The 17,077-nt window shown below is 43.6% G+C and overlaps 1 protein-coding gene across 2 annotated transcripts in view; it reads left to right on the forward strand.

Moving 5' to 3' along the window:
• TP63 (tumor protein p63) overlaps window positions 1-17,077 on the forward strand; it is a 109,112-nt gene that overhangs the window by 39,066 nt on the left and 52,969 nt on the right. For both annotated transcript variants that reach the window (XM_068163997.1, XM_068163998.1), the window contains one exon: window positions 16,714-16,968. In XM_068163997.1, coding sequence (XP_068020098.1) covers window positions 16,714-16,968 — 255 coding nt within the window. The remainder of the gene's footprint in view (window positions 1-16,713; window positions 16,969-17,077) is intronic.

Below are 17,077 nucleotides of genomic sequence, written 5' to 3' on the forward strand. Positions count from 1 at the left end.
TTTTTAAATGAGGACCAGAGAGTCCTCTCCCACTTGAAGCCCATTTCTCAGGCCAGCCATCCCAGGATGCTTGCTACCTGCTTGCAGATGCTGAGCTCTGCCCTCAGCACACTGGTGGTGCAATGCGTTCCACCATGTAGCCTGGGAGCTGGCCCTTGTGTAAGCCCCAGCACAGCTGTGTGGTCAGGCTGCTGAGCTCCTACCATCGCCCATGGCCCTGTGGAGCTCACACCCGCGAGTGCGGTGCCAAATGCTGTGATGAGATCCTCCCAAATGGGCAAATTCTGGTTGAGAAGAGCTAAGAGAGAGAAGGATGATGGAGTGATTCATGGCTCTGAAAAGCTGGAGGTGGAACCTGTCCCAACCTCTTTTCCAGTAATCTAACCCAGCATTTGCTCTGCTGGGTTAGATCTGCTCTGACTGTAAGAATGATTAAACTCTGTGTTGACAGAGCACTGGAATTGATGACCCTAAAGGTGTGTTCATGACTAAATGTGAAAAGGAGAGAGATGTTGCGGTGGTTATAATGGAATGATGAAGTGCTGATGCACAGGAACCCTTTGGATCTCGTTTTGTCTTCCAATCTCATCTTGACATCTGGAATTTTAGGTGTTATTCACAAATGCTTGTGGGCGACCATGCACAAAATCCAGTGTGAAGAGTGTGTCTACAAGTCTGTCCAGTCTTGTCCAAGTTTCCTAGATGCTGGGGATGGGCGGGAGGGAGGGAGAATGAGAGTGATAGAGATTCTCTTTGGGGACTTCTAGATTCTTCTGCACTTCAGCTGAGATGATGATGTAGAGTTTGGAGCATTTGCTGAAATCAAATTGAAGCATTGCCAAAAGAATAAACGCATCTTATTCAAACACGCTGATAAGAAATATGTGCTGTGACTTTTGATGATATTCTCCATCCTGCCCAAAGATCTTCATGGTCTTTGTGAGGCAAATTAAAGAATCTCTTTCTATTAAGATTTTTATCATAGCTTTTGGAGGGGGGTGGTGGGGAGAAACTTGTTCTGTGCTGAAACATCTGCTCTCCTTTATGGCTTTCTGAGGGTGTTGGCAGTGTAAGAAAAGCTCTCCATAGATTGCTGTTTGAGAGTTAGGATGGCCTGTTCAGAAAGGGGCATTTTTTTATTGTTTTCCCTCTTAGGTTTTTTAATAATAATTCAGATGTGTATGTTTGAGCTGTAGTGGCCTGGATGTGAGTCCTTCTTCTTTGCAGCAGCAGACATGGGTCTCGGGGATGGCCTGGAAGGATATCCTAAGGAGGCTGGATTTCTTGAGTGAGATGATTTCTTGCAACTATCTGGAACATTGGTTCAGCAAAGAGTTTAAGGTTAAAGAATCTGGAAATTAATTTGTAGCTCATTTTTGAATGTGAGCTTTGTTGGTGTGCAGTAAAAGTCTGGCTAGGGTTTTTTGTCCTTGTTGTCAGCCTGCATTTGGCTGCGAACCACCAAGGAGAAGAGAGCCATGGCTCATCCAGTGCTACTTGGCCACATGACCATAGTCTCTCTGACTGCATTTCACAAAGTCTCTTCCCCTCATGACACCACTTCCCTGTGGCCCTCATCCAAACCCATGGCGCAGTAAGTGGTCTCTGAGGGTCACTGCCTGGTCATCGCTCATGAGTGCAGCTCACCTGCACTCTTCCTTCAGTCTGAAGGTACCAGGGAGAAAGGCTTATCTATGAGACTTTCTGTACCCTCTTCACCCCACAACTCATCCTATCTCAGGAGGAAAGCACTTGCACAGATGCTGTGTGAAGTCTGATGAGTTTCTCAAGGAAGGTTTCAGCTAAACCTGACCACCTCTCCTGGTCCTTCCTTTTCCTATTTGTCATGATAGCCTGGGCTTCTGCTGGTTTCAAGTAGGTAAACAACTCCAGATCTTGGCGAGGAAACTTACACCCAAATCCTGCACAGTTTGGGCAGAAGCCCTGGGCCTTTCAGTGGTCTCCCTTTATGGAAATGGTATAAACACCCCATATGTTTGGGCACAGTCTCTCCTTAGGAACAAGAAATAGAGAGGCACTTTGGGGGCTGGGTTTCTTGACAGTGTCCAGCTGCAATTCCAGCTATGCTTCTGTGTAGCCGTCTTTCATTTTTGCTATAATTGAACTTAAGGCACTAAAGGTCTTGCTATATGACATCTGTGCAGGCTTGTGAGGCGCATGTCTTATCCCTGGGCTGCAAAGGTCACTTTCAAGGGTGTAGAGGCCCGGTATAACCAGTTACCTCTTTGTCTGAGAGATTTTAAAACTGCAGTCCAGTTGCAAAGGTTTAACATGAGCTAGAAAAGTCTGTGGTTGGCATCAGTTTTTTTATTGTGGTGGGGGTTTGTTTGTTTTGTTTTTTGAGAGAGACACTAGGTGGATGCAACTGTCCTGTTTAGGGCTGCCAACAAAGACTAAAGTATTCTAGAGAGATGGGCAGTAGGAAGCTAAAACATGCCTCTTGCCATGTGCTCCCATCTTTCTCACAGCTGAAATGAGAGGCTCGCTCTTGGGGAGAAACAGAGACAGGGGTAAGAGTTGAGTGTGGATCCAACCATTTGATAATGGGCTACTGAAAAATGTTGGTGATATCAGTCTGATACTAACATCATTCCCACATTGAACAGCGAATTAAGGATGTTACCTGGGTAAATTATCTCCTTGCTTTGGATGGAGGATCTGGACTGCAGCTGTCTAAGGCTGGGGGTGTAGCCTAGAAATAAGTGATTGTAACCTGAATGTCGGTGGAAAGAATGAATGCGCCCTTTAACAGACAGAAGTGAAGCCTGTTGCTGTTCTGTCCGTCTGCACAGCTTTGCCTTCGCGGTGTGCAGTGTGAAACACTTCTGCAGAAGCTAGGATAATTTGGCTGCATGTAGAGCGCTATTACTGCTCAGTTATATGCTTCACAGTTTGCACAGTAATGCAATTACACTGGACTTCAGATTGCAAATTGCATCTCTGTTTTACAGTTTGTGATCAAAATGAGAGTTAACAAGCAGCATGAAATCAGGGACAGGGGAGCTTCTCAGTTGCTGGCAAGTTGTGAGTGTGATTAATTTGGCAAGAAACTAATAGTAGATTTTATTCTCTTTTTTTTCTAGACTGACTAGGTTTTCCTAGTGAGAGGTAGGAAAGAGCTGCTATTGGAGTGCACTGAGGATGTTTTACATTTTAACCAGTAACTGATGATCCATTTTTGTTTGCTCTAAACTGTCCCCAGTGGGAGGGAATTAAATTATCCATATACTTTGTGCTCAGGGTTGTTCCTTGGAGACTCCAATAGCTGCTATTTTGACTGGTTAATTTTACCATTTGGATGGTTTGGATCTTCCACAATGTCATCAACAGCTGAATTCTCTGATTTCTTTTGACACAAGCCTGCTTATGGTTATTGCCGAGCTCCCTTAGGAGCTGATTTTCGTTCTTTTTACTTGGACTTCCCTAATTGCAGAGTAATGGTTTTAAGTCAAGCAAAATTACTTTTCTGTTCTTGAGCTTAGAGAAACAACAGAAGGAAACTTTGCCTGTCTAGTTTCAACCCACTAAGTGGTGGTCTTCTGGATTGTGTCTGCCAAGTTATGCCTAGTGGAAAGGTTTCATTTCAATTGCAACTCTATTTTCTGTGAGACAGGACCATCACTGCTTCCATGAGGAAGACATGGCATCTGCAACAGGAAAGCTGTGGCTGTGGGATGTAGGAGGGTGTAAACCATGGGCTTTGTGCTTTCTTCACTCTGGTGGCTAGAACTAGTAGAGAAACTACTTACTTCTTTATCGTGGAAGATTGAATAAAAGTGGGTGTTGCCTGTCTCAAGGCAAATTTTAAATTCTATTTACAAAATGTTCCCACTGGAGGGGGAAAAAAAAATCTGGAAACGCTTCAGAAAGGAGCTTTTGCACCGATGGATTTGCACTAGACACTGCTAAGCCCTGTTATTTTTCTGGCACTGCCTCCAACGCCTCTTGAGAATGTGCAGAGTAGGCAATAAAATGAAGGCAACTCTTTTAAATCAAGGTTGCATAAATCATCAGAAAGGAGAGGAGCTTCTCATATACCAACAGCAACACTCCACCCTCTCCAGCAGAGAAGTGTGCTCAAGCTCTTTGTGCCACTTGGCCTGGATTACTGTCAAGTCACTCTTGGTGTCAAGTGGAATTAAGAGGAAAATAATTTCTTTCCAAAGGTGTTGAGGTTCAGCTTCTTTTCACTTGCACATGTTTTCTAGAGGCTCTGCTGTCTCAGTGCTGTGATTACCTTGCAGTCCCTTTGACAGCTAAATAATGCCATGATAGAATGATATGTGAGTTCAGCCATGGTTAGGGATGTGATTCCCAAAGTGAATAAACTTGCTGATCTCCCTCTTCTGTTTTGGTTTCTTCAGTTATAGTATTAAATGGTTTCTGAGCAATCTTCTAGTCTTTAACCTCTCACATGCAACTTTCCATCAGAGCTTTGCTGTGCTGAGAGAGGATGCTGCAACTGTTGAAGGGATTAAAGAGCTGCTTTCCAGTAGGGTCAAACCATGGGATAAAGCCTTAGATCAGCCCAGGAGAAACAAGTTTGCAAATTGTGATTTGTCTGCAAGCCGCAGAGGAGGAAGTGCAGTGAAACACAGGGGTGAACTTATTTCTTATAAACAGAATGGCTCCTGGGGCACAGTCCCAACTCTCTTCTGAAGAAAAGCCCATAAGAAGCCTCCCAGGTTTAGTTTAGCTGCTTGAAATTACATTGAGCAAGGAACAAATGGAACAGGATGAGAGTTAAGATGATTGAGGTTCTATAAGACTTCTAATGTAAGGAGCAAAAACCAGTAGGAAATGACTGTTCAGGGTGTCAGTCATAAGGCACATGAAAGCTCTAGTTTCTTGTTACCGGCAAAGTAAGCTTGAACCCTCTTCAGCAACTTGATTCTAAACATGATGGTTTTGTTTGAAATTACTGACCATTTTTATGAGCTCCATGCACAGGAAAGTGTAACAAAACCATGGGATGTATGGTTTTTGTTTCACTTGTGGTTGGTTTTATTAAATCTGTAATGGGTTTGAGTGATTTGGGAGGCGATCCAAGAACATGCTCTGATAGCTTGTATTTTTGCAAATCCTCTGCTTCTGCTGTTTCACCTGGAATCTTCATGGTACAACTGAAGGAACAGTGTTTGAACCAGGATGTTAGTACCTAGAATAGAGGGCTCAAATGTGATGTATTTCCGGGCTCGTGTTCAGTCATCTGCTCCATTTGGAAGTGGACCCAAACGGCAAGGCTGAGCATGCTCGAAAATTAATGCATCGATTGAAGCCCAGCAGCCTCTTGGGATTGATTCCAGAGTTTGGATCCGGATTAAACTTCCCCTCAAGGATTTTGGGAAGTGGTATACAAGGGGACCTGGTGAAATTTGAGATGAGTCCAACTTCCTTAAGATGGCAAGATGATGAATGTTTTTACCAAGGGCAAGAGAGTGGGAGGAAACGCCCAGTTTAGGGAGGGAAGGGGAAATATTTGGTGGTGGGGTAGTGTCTGGGAATGAAAGGGATGGATTGTGTCTCAGCAGATATGAATCTTTCAGTTTTAATCCACATCTAGGAAGTAAATACAAAGAATCTTGCCGACTTCTGGGAATGAGGGGAGGAGGTACAGCACTGGGCTTTTCAGCTGTTCTGCTGAGGCAGAAATCCCTGTGCTGCAGAGCTGCAGTCCATCCGCCTCGGGGATCTGGTGTGCAATGCCTCAGGAGCAGAGGTGAACAGAACAATAGGAATAAATGGATGCTCTCTCTAAGTGTAGCTTTGTGGGATTTAGGCAAGCTGCCGACAAAAAATGCCAAGTCAGCAAGTGGATCTCCCTGCTGCATGGGAAATGACTTAAAGTATGTAATCATTTTGCTTGAGGTTTTTCTTTTTTAGGGAATGCCATGACATAATTCATGCATCATAAAATATTTTTTGTGGGTGTGATTGCTCAAAGAAAGGAATAAAATTCTGACTGTCTAATCTGTAAAATTTGGATTCTGCAGATTTATCTGTGAGATCCTTAATAGCCTCTGCAAGCCTTTGCTGTCATTTCTGGCAGCTGCAGGTTTACCCTGCATTTTATCCATGGCACATGAATTGACTCCTTCAGAAGTGGTGTTGATAACTGACCAGAACTAAACAGACGAGTGAATTTTCCTCCACTCTCTTTCAGCAGCAGATAAGAGTGCAAGGAGTTCTTGAAAGGGAAAGTGGAATATACACTAGTTCAATGTGATCAAATATTTTTCAAAACAGGAAACTGTTATTTGAATAATTGAGATGGGAAAGCTCCTGAGAGGAGCCTTTAGCAGTCTGCAGTAGCGTATTTCCAAAAGGAACTGTGAACATGAAGTTGGAGGTGTGGGGAGTTGAGCATGATGCTGGATGGAAATTGGTAGGTATGTTGCTACTCAAAACATCTGGAAGAATTTATGTCATAGGACAGTTTTTGTCTTTCTGTATAATGTGAGCGATTCCATGTTGTACAATGTATCTATCAACTTCTCTGGTAGGATAGGATAAAGGTCTTTCCATTTGAGCATCCCATGTGTAGATGTACCACATATAAATAACCATGCCGCCTTATGTCTTAGTATTTGCTGAAGTCAGCAGTTTTGGACAGAAGGAGAACTAAGAAAGCAGGTTTGGCTGTGCTGTTAGACAGAAGAGGGCTTGTGCTAGAGAGGCCTGTGGAAACCCTCTCTGTGTAGAGTGTGACAATGCAACTGAAATGATCGGAGAAAATACTCTTGATGGTCATAAGTCTAATGGTGTGAAGTCACTGTGGAAGAACCCCTGCCTTTGTGTGCACATTGTGTCTCTAGACACACGCACACACCCCACCCCCCTCAAAGACCAGATGTTGGCTGTGGTGTAGGCACAGCCTGGTATCTTTGGAAAACACCACAGAAAACTCTTGCTCATTTCTTAGAAGTAGATTGCAGCAGTGATGTGAAGCTGTATTTCCAACATGTACTGCAGAGGGAGGGTGGTTAGGGTGGTCTCCCAGCTCTGTGCATGTTGCTGTACCGCACTCAAACAGATCTTTGGGTGTAGGCATCATCAAGCACGGTGCAGGTCCAGAGCTGCTTTAATATATAAAGTTAAGCTTTGGAAGGTAAAGCCCTGCCTCCTTTTGTTCTCTGCAGTTGGGGCACAATCAAAATTTGGCAGCCAGTCATCTTGACTCCTCAGTCCTGAAAGCTGCTAAGTCTGCTGTTTTGGTGTTTCAGGCTTTTGGGAATGTCATCCAGGAGTTTTCTCACCTGATCTGGCCAGATGAAATGGCCACAGACAATAGAAAATCCAGTAGATCTCCCTTTTGATCTCTAGGGACTCTCGTGCTGCCGTGTAACCCTTTTCCATAGCTTGCTCTAACTTGTTTTAATTTGCCCTTTGCCCTCCTATAACTCTTCTTATGAATTTGTATATTCTGAAGTTGCACCATGCTTCAAAGAGTGGGTGTGGGGGAGGGGGCTGTGTGCGCCTTTTTGTGTGTGTTTAACTATTTGACTTATTTAACTTGCAGATGATCTGAGTGTTTTGTTCTGACTAAAATGCTACCTAACTGGAGCCTTTTACCTTGTTGTCTGAAAGCTGGTGTATTCTGATTTTATTGAGCATAATGATGAAGCTGGGAATTCACTTCAACTCCTGGTGCTATTCTGACCCTGACTATTCACTGCCCTTTTGCCCTATGGCTATACTTTGGTGGTTACAGTGTCTGCAGCCTTTCACTGTGGATGACACACAGATATCCTGTCCAGCCTATTGCTGCCCTCTCAACACAATAAAATGCTGCATGTCTGAAATGACTGATAGCCATCGACGGCTACTGTGCTGTAAAGAACTCAAGAAACAAACAGCTTTAATCAGCTACTGGAGTTTTCCTGTCTAGTCACTGCTTCTCCTCGCCTCCCCCTTCATATCTAAATTGGTTCCTCTTACATTAAAACTTTTATTTTTATCCAACTTCTCAATGTTACTGTGCAAAGCACATGAGATTCCTGGGCACCTGGCTGAGTTGTGATCCTATAAACCACCTCTGCTGATGAAAGAAAAAATACCTTGCTGAAGTCTTGCAGTCTCTTTCTAACTTTCTAACTGATGTAGGTGTTTGTCTTATGTTTACATCTCTTGGGAGCATGAGGGCGTGTGCCTTTCCAAATTGTCTGTATTTCATGACTCTTCAGATCTTTCTTGGCATTGTGTTGTCCAGCTGGTAATAGGGGCACATAGGAAACTCCTGGCCTCTGTTTTAGTTCTAGAAAGCTATTTGTGGTGTTAATCAGTTTGCCTTAAGACCATGGAATTCTGATGTCTCACGATTTCACACATCTCAGAGATGCTACCGTATGATTTATTTCTGTATTCCTTTGTTTATGCGTCTTCCAGTTATATGCAAGATAAATTGCTGTGCATGAGCTCAGAGTAAAGAGATGACTCTGTTCAAGGGGGTGGATCTTGGACTTTTTCCTGTTGTAAACTGTCTGAATTTTCAAAATAACTAAGCACAGCCCAGGCACTTTAACGACAGCCTGCATAAAACACTCAGACTTTCAGAAGTTAAAATGTTTCCTATCCAAGGAGAACTTTTTTGCAAGAGCCTAAATCTGAATTATGTTTTTTCCCCTGCTGCTGTTAAAAGCCCTAAAATACAGCTCTAGAGAAGTCAATGGTGTGATTTTATTATTTTTTTTATATATACTCATTGGAAGATAATTAGAAATACTTTCACAAGATAGGATGTCCAGACTTAATATTTGTGTGAAGTAGGACACACTGTCATTCTGATAATCCTCAAATTAGACAAGCTCTTTTACGTGAACCTGTGGCAGGTGGTATAAGTCAGGAATTACAGGCATTCCTGCTTTGGGCTGTGCTTGTTTTAAAAGGCACACTGCTTCTGGCTGAAAAATGCTTCTTGCTGAGCTAAATAAATTAACCAAGGGGCAAAACTCAAAGCTTAAAAAAAAAGGAAAGCAATTACAGCTGGGGGGAACAAGACAACACCAAAGTTTACAGCCTTTATAGGGGAACAGAAAATTGCCCTTATATCTATTTTCATGAATTTTTTTGTCTTCTCCAAGTGTACAAATACCTGCATACATGGACTTGAACTCAGCAGAACTTCTTGTTCAAGTTAAACAGAGCAGTCTCTCCATGGAAACACGTGGGTTGCAGCCTTGCTGGGTACGGCTCTTAAAACTGTGCTGCTAGTGTAAACCTAAAAGGTGTAGCTGTGACATGACATGTAGACTGGAATGGCTAATCCCAGTGAAAATCACCCAGACTTTCCTCCCTCCACCTAGAGTACAAGTGTCATGGTGTGTCTTTGCAAATTACTTATGTTCACTGATTTCTGCAGTTCAGCAAATATTGTATGTTACCTACCAAGCAGGCCATGGCCAAAGGGCTGATTAGCGACCACTGAAGGGAAGGGATGTTGTATTAAATTGGCAGAGCAGGCAACTTTTTAAGCTTGCATATCTAAACTTTAAAAACATGGTGGCATCATTCCAGTTGGTCACTTAATGTTGGGTTTGGGTAGGCTTTTGTTAGTTTTGCAGGAGTGAGGGAGTTGTTTAGCCAGGGCAAGTTGTGTTATTTTTCTCTTTCTCCTGAAGTAGGTGAAACGAAGGACTTGATTTGTTTAGGTTGTGCTTTATGTGTTCAGGTGGTTTTGGAAGCTGTCCAGGCAACCTGCTGGGGGTTATCTTAGTACTTAACATGAAATACCTGTACAGGACCATTGTGGAGATAAACATGCATACACACTCATGTGTGTGTTTGTTTGTTTGTTTTACAGTAGGCTCACCTGCACCTTTTAGAAGAATATCTTTTTCTTTATTCTTGAATTTAGTTTCTTAAAAATACTGTGGTTGTGATTATTTCATAGACCTGGAGATCTCAAATTGATCCCCTTCTAATTACTACAGGAGACAGCATGCAGCAATATCTGTACTCCCTGCTTGCAGGTGGGATTTAAGCTGAGATGTTAAATACTTGGTTATGCTGCAGCAGGTCTAATGACCAGGAGAGGAGTTACTGACTTTAGGACCTCTTCTAGTCCAATGCACTCCCTCACACTGAGAACTTGTAATGCTGATGGGATGTGAAATTAGTCTCTTCTGTTTCTAGAAAAAGCAATGACCCAACAGTATGATTACTCACATCAGTGCTGCTATAGTGCTGAAAGCCAGGATGCATGGTGATTAGAGCTTAGGAGCTATAGTGCCTGGTAACTTATCTTGGTAATTGCTGATGTCTTTGGTTCAACCAAAATTATTTGATCCGTCACTCTTTGCATTGAACGTAAGGTGCACTTCTGGAACACACAGATAAAATGATAGTGCTTGATGTGTTTCACTGCACAGTAGTGCTGGGAAATTTAGGCAGGAAACAAATTTAATACCCACAAACAAAAAACCCAACCAAACCCCAAACACCTCTTCAAAATATACCTATGGGATTTATTTCCATTTTGGAAATAGAGCTGGGGGCAGTACGGAGGCAGTGATATCTGCTTCTGGCATCCTGGCTCCCTGTGAGGATGTGGGCTTGAGCTGTTGTTGAAATGACAGAGCAATGTCCAGACTGAGCTTGTTCCTTCTGAAAGGAGTGCGGTCCAAATGTACATGAGCTAAGTGGAAAGTCTGATGCATAAAGAAGTTTTTCAGTCTCTTCCTGATAAGAGGCTAAAGATGCAAAGCAAATCACACCTTTCTTTGTGATGAGTGAGTTAAATATCTCTTTCAGCTTCAGCCCTGATCTTAGCTGAGGGGCATGGGTGGAGCCCTTTTACTTGGCACTTCTTTGTAATGGCACAAGCAGTGCCTCTATATGGGGTGTTGTACCAGCTGCCTTCTGACCAACAGGCAAAACTGTGCAGTCTTGCAGTCTGCAACATCTTGATTAATAATTATGATAGAAGCACTTTTGTTGTGCTTAAGTGCTTTATTTCCACCTATTAAGATCCTTTGCTGGGGGGTTTGATAAACGATGTTGATTTAAATCTTTCCTCATACATTTGAGGTCTCTTTTCTGGTTTGGATAGGCAATAAGCACTCTCAGAAATATTTATCATGCTGCTCATCAACAGGAATCTGAATCTTTACTTGGTCCAACACTAAAATAATGCTACAAGGACCTTCCTACTAGCCCTGCAAGTGTTAGCCCTCATGTATCAGTTGTGGAACACCTAAGGACAAAGCACAAAATTAGCAAAGTGCCTTGCAAAATCTTCTGTTTGCTAACAACCGTGATAATTTGTTTCATCACCTTGTATCTTTGGAGAAGAAGCACCAGTGGTGGTATTTAAGAAGGCTTTTTGAATATCTGGGCAATGCTCTTGAGCTGCATAGGTGCAGAGTTGAAAATGAATTTGTTTATTTTGTTATATGTACAGAACAGAGGTGCAAGTGGTTGGAGATACAGAGAAGGGTTTTAATGGGAGTGGAGGCATCTAGGTGTTTCATACCTGGTCATGACAACTTTTAATTTAAGTGGAGAAATCTCAAAACATTTTCTGAAAAACTAGGTAGTTAATAGGTGGAGCTGTGTATTTTAGGGGATTTTTGATGTGGAAGTCCCCTTGAGAACTTCACTTGTGTTATTTCCTTTATGCCTTCATACTGGGGGTCTCTTTGCAGATTCATCTCATAACCTTATCAGTTAACACAGTGAGCTGAAAAGCAGGCTGTGGTCAGAGAACTGGGAGTGTATTCTCGCTGCAGGACAGGTTAAGAAGGGCCCCGGTTTGGGTGGGCTGAGGAATCTTCGCCAGCACATCGTCCCTGCTGTGTGAGGTGGAGCATTTTCATTGCCCTCTTGTGGCAAGTGCCCCACAGCTGCTGGGGTCAGGAGATTCTCTGCCTTGCCGCGTCCATGGCATTCCTTACGGAGACCTGCTCTGCAGGCAGCAGAACCGTAATTAAACGGCTGCAGTTTTTAATTCACAACCTCTACAGTGAAACCTTGGCTCTCCTAATCTAGAAGCATGAGCTAGCTTGAAAACCGGAAAGTGAAGCTGGTGGGGGTGTAGGAAGCGAAACTGATAGTTTAAGATACATTATTGAAATGATGTTCCAAAATGCATATTCTAAGATCTAATTGTAGCTCTCTAATTATTTGCAGTTAAATTTGCCTGAAGGTTTTTTCTTTTCTTTCTTTTTTTTTCTTTCAATGCCCCAGTGATAATAGTTTCAGAAACTTGGATGAACAAAATACAGAACAAAGGAACTGAAAAAAAAAAAATAGATGATCTGTTCTCTTAGCTTTGCATGTAATACTCTTCTTTCCACCAAATAGCGTTCTCCCCCTGCCAGGATGGGCGGTGGGACTACATCCTGCAGTTGTTCTAACCCCTCAGCAAAACAGGAGCTAAATTCCGGGCTACTAACCTGGCAAGAAGTTAATTTCTGAATTAAATGCTGTTGTACTTCTTTCTGCACATGGTGAAGGGAGGCGGTGTGTGTGCAAACACACCCCTGCAGCCCTCTCCTGTATGGTAATGCTTTGCAAACCTGCCCGAAGCCCCTTGCTCTCTTTGTTCCAGCCTGGAAGGGGCAAATGGGTTTTATTGCAGTGGAGGGCGAATTCCTGCACACGCCTTCCCCGGCCTGCTGCCCCTCTAATTGTTGTGTTGTCAGAAGGCGTGTGCCTCCAAAAGCCTTATCTGATTCCTCCAAAAGCCTTGCAAGCAATTCAGATGTTGACCCCTTGAGCGCAAACAACTCTGTCTGCCTTGGGGCATAGCTGCGAGACGGGGTTTAGTGCTTGTGTGTGCAAACCCGGCGGTGGCTTTGTCACCGGGGATGGAGCACCTTCCTGGGGAGGGGAGCAAGGGGCCAAGGAAGGTGAAAGGCTGGTGGGACTCGATGGGGAGAAGGGGAGTCCAACAGCTGCTTGTGTCAGCGCGAGGATAAGTGTAAGGAGATTAATAGTTATTTAAAGAGCAAATGGGGACATGGCATTCGGCTGTGGCATGTGAGTGTATAAATGCAGTGGAATGCCTGCTCCAGCGGTAACATTTAGGCAGATGGTCCCTGGAGTGAAAGGAATGAAAAGGATTTTTGATTCTCTTCAGGATATCTTGAGTTTTAATGGAGCACTTTTTAACTGACTTCCAGGCAGCAACTTCAGGCATTTCCAGACTGTGCTGTCTTGTTAACACCAACTGCCCGTTCGGCCATCTTTCTTCATCATCTTAAGTAGCCTGGGATTAGAGGGAATAGTTTTTAAGTGAAAGCTGAAACACCATTGTTTTGCTGTCTGTATGTCTGAGCTGGTTTAGGAGACTGTTTTCATCACAGCCGTCTTTTCATCATTTGCTGTTAAGGGAGTGTGTCTGATGTTAATCTCTCTGAGTAGTGAAACAACTGAGTCATACTTCTACATTTTTGAAAAGTCTTCGGGTTTTAAGGTATTCTGGGACAGAAGAGAAGGGGGATTTGGGGGTTTTGCTAAATACAAAGCTACTGAGCGGGAAAATGGCTGTTTCTGGTGCAGTACGTCAGTATTCTGGCTCTTTCCATACAGAACTAGCCTCAAGGCAAAAGATGTACCAAAAGTACATTAAATAGGTCTTGGCTGGCTAAATAGCCTGCAGGAGAGGAGACATAACTGTAATTTATGTTTCCCAAACTGCAGTTCTCTTTTTGGAGGAGAACTGGCAATCCGTATCCCTTTCTCCTGGATCATCTATGCAACATGCTTTGAGCTCAGCTGGAGATACTTGCTTGCCCATCTAATGGGTGGTGGACATCTATAACATCTCTGCCGCTGTAGATGGGGAAACTAAGGCAGGGAGGGCAAATGACTGACCTGAGGCAACACGAAGAGTCACTGGTTCACCCAGGATTAGGACTCAATATATAATTGCTTTTATTACTCTAGTGCCTGAAGGCCTCAGACAAAACAGAGGCCCATTAAGTGGAGTATTTTACATAGTGAGGAGCAATCCTTGCCCTGAAGACCTTGCTGCCTGAAGTAGGCTGAGGGTGGAGGGGAAGGCAAGGTGGCTTGCCCAAGGACACAGTGTGCCAATGACAGAGCAAGGGAGGGAACCATCTCTCTCTTTTCTCTGCAGACTATCCCAGATACCAAAATCAAGTCCTCTATACTGTTCCCCACCAGACCTAGGAATTAAAGAATTATTTTGGTTGGAACAGACCTTTAAAATCAAGTCCAACCATTGTCTAATTCTATCAAGTCTGGTGCTAAATCAAGTCCCTTAGCATGACGTCTGTGTGTCTTTTAAACACTTTGAGAGATGGTAATTCAACTACCTCCCTGGGAAGTCTATTCCAGTGTTTGAGAACCCTTTCAGTGAAGAAGTTTATTCTGATATAAACCTCCCTAGGCACTTGGCTGCTTTGAATCTCACACAATTAGCTTCAGTCCATTGATTCTGCCTGTCCAGGTCCCTCTCTAGAGCCTTTTTACCCTCTTCTTCCCAGCACAGCTCATAGTAGCAAGCTGATCCATCTCTGGAAGGTCCCATGTGCCTCATTGTACACCCCAGGGCACCAGACTTACCTGGAGATTTTAGTTAAAACACCAGAAAATGTCACCCTCTTCCAGTGAAACTGACAGAAACCTAAGGAAGGGCTCTAACTGGTGGCTTAAGTGTTTCTACTTCCCTCTCTTCTGAAAGAACAGCTAATTGTGAAGTGTTCGGGCATAAGGAGACTACTTCATCCTTGTCAAGGGACCAGCTGAAATGACTGGCAAAGCTGTGTGTTAAATGGCTTTTTCAAAGTGCCTGGGGGAGCTCAGCAGATAGCTTGTACCATTCCCTTTCATATCCTTGGAGGAGTGATGATGTGCTGCTCAGCTTCAACAGGGCTGGTGGGATTCCCAGTAGAAGGAAAGCATTTAGTCTGGATCTTGTGGTTTCTGCTCTGACTCAGGGAAGCTTTGCTGCTTGGTTGATAATACCAAGTTATCCTGGAAAAGGAGCAGTTGTTGGAAAGGAGGAGGAAGTTGGGAGCATACTGATTGAAATACTGAGAGATACATGAGCCTGATGGCACTGGATGGGATTGAAGCTACAAGATGTGAAGGGACATAATGTGCTTGGATCCTTGGACAAAGTACCTTCTGCAGCAGTTGAGCTCAGAGCTGTTGAGGATGGGTACTGAAGATATTTGGGTGCTGTTTGTGCCCTAAGCTGTGCACAAACAATGCCTTTTGAACACACACTCACACAGAGACTACAAGTACCTGGCTGAACTTCATATACTGCTTACTTAGTGCTCAATCTCCATGGTCATTGTTGGGTCCTTTGGAGCAATAAAAAAGTACTTTCCCATCTTCCAACTGTTTGTGGTTCAGAATTTTAAAATCAGATACATTTGCCTTAATCTATTTCTCTCCAACAGAACTTGTCTGGTGTGTTTTTGAACATATTTAGACTTTTGGTATCTACATTTTGCGGCAGAAAAGATCCCTGTTTATTTGTGGGCTCTGTTGAGAATCACTTTGTGTGTTTAAACCAAAATCCTGCTCCAGACTGTGGAATTATTTAGGTTGGAAAAGATGTTAAAGATCAGGAAATCTAAACATAATGCTTTCCTGTTCCACAGTTCTTCTGTTAAGAAAGTGTGAAAACTAATTTCCTATTTTTTGTTTGTTTGAGGGTTGTTTTTTTCCATATTGCTTAGGAATTTATCCACCACTTCTTTCTCCTCATCTCTTTTCCAGTCTGAGAAGTTGTCATTTGCTGTGTTAGAGGAAGGCATTGGAAGGGTTTGCTTATTCTTAAGACATTTCTCTGAAATTTGTTTCCCTTTCTTCTCTTTAAGGAAGACCAGGGCTACACATAGTTTAGGGTATTAAGGATGTGATAGTTGTTTGGCTTTTTCCTTCCAACCTCTCCCTAATCTAAGCTTTGCATTTCTGTACTCCATTCTCTAGTCTTCGGTTTTGATGCCTTCAGTTGTTTCATATGTTGTTTCTACCTGGAGGCTGATTTTTGGGGCACAACCATGTTGGCTCATAAATGCGGCGCATTGCACAACTGCCGCTGCTGAAGTATGTGAGGAAGCTCTCTATGCTGTAAGCTTCCATGACACTTGGTGAGACCTTTAATTCTGCTCTGCTACTGTCTGTGGCCAGTCACTGGGAATTGAGTGCATGGTGCAACTTTTTTAAGTGCTATAAACTTTTCCTCCAGTGAGTTACACTTTAGTGCAGTAACTACCCAAGTTAGAAGTCCCAAATGTCACCATGCATAGCAGAACTGGATCCACAAGAAGAGCAGCAGACTTTGTGCAGAGTATGAGACTGTCAGAAACAATATAGCCTCATACAGGTTAGAGCCAGCTTCCCTGTAATGAACCTGGTGATTTTTGTCAGGTTACAGCAGACTCAAAAGGTCTCAGTCTGGATGCTGCTAAACATAGGGAGCCTAGCTCTTCATGATAGCTTGCTGCCCTGCAAATCCATCTCTTTGCTGAATGCAAGCCCTTTTCCCAGCTTGCCTGTTGATCCACTGTGTGGCTGTGAGAAGCTTTACTTCTGTGTTAGTCACCAGTGCAGAAAGGGGTATGCCATTTGCAAATCTTCCTCATGGTGTAACATATGTACCATAGTGCTGTGGTTATGCTGTGCACACGCCACCTTGAAGGCCATGCCGTGGCTAGCCAGCTCGTGCTAACGTTGCTTTTGTAACACTTCTGTGCTTCTCTTTGCTTCTAGCCACAGTATACGAACCTTGGGCTCCTAAACAGCATGGACCAGCAGATCCAGAATGGTTCTTCCTCCACCAGCCCCTACAACACGGAGCATGCGCAGAACAGCGTCACGGCCCCCTCGCCTTATGCCCAGCCCAGCTCAACTTTTGATGCCCTCTCGCCCTCCCCAGCCATCCCTTCCAACACAGACTACCCAGGACCTCACAGCTTTGATGTATCATTTCAACAGTCCAGCACAGCCAAGTCAGCGACGTGGACGGTAAGGTCACAGCATCGTTTTGCTCCTTCTCTGGCCTCGATCCTAATGCCAGTAATGCCATTATTCTATATGTTACATATTCAGGCTTGTGCAAGAATGGGGTGACCTA

This window comes from Melanerpes formicivorus, unplaced genomic scaffold (assembly GCF_026170545.1).
Source record: "Melanerpes formicivorus ecotype bairdi unplaced genomic scaffold, bMelFor1.0.p_v2 SCAF_76, whole genome shotgun sequence".
NCBI classification, from domain to species: Eukaryota; Metazoa; Chordata; class Aves; order Piciformes; family Picidae; genus Melanerpes; species Melanerpes formicivorus.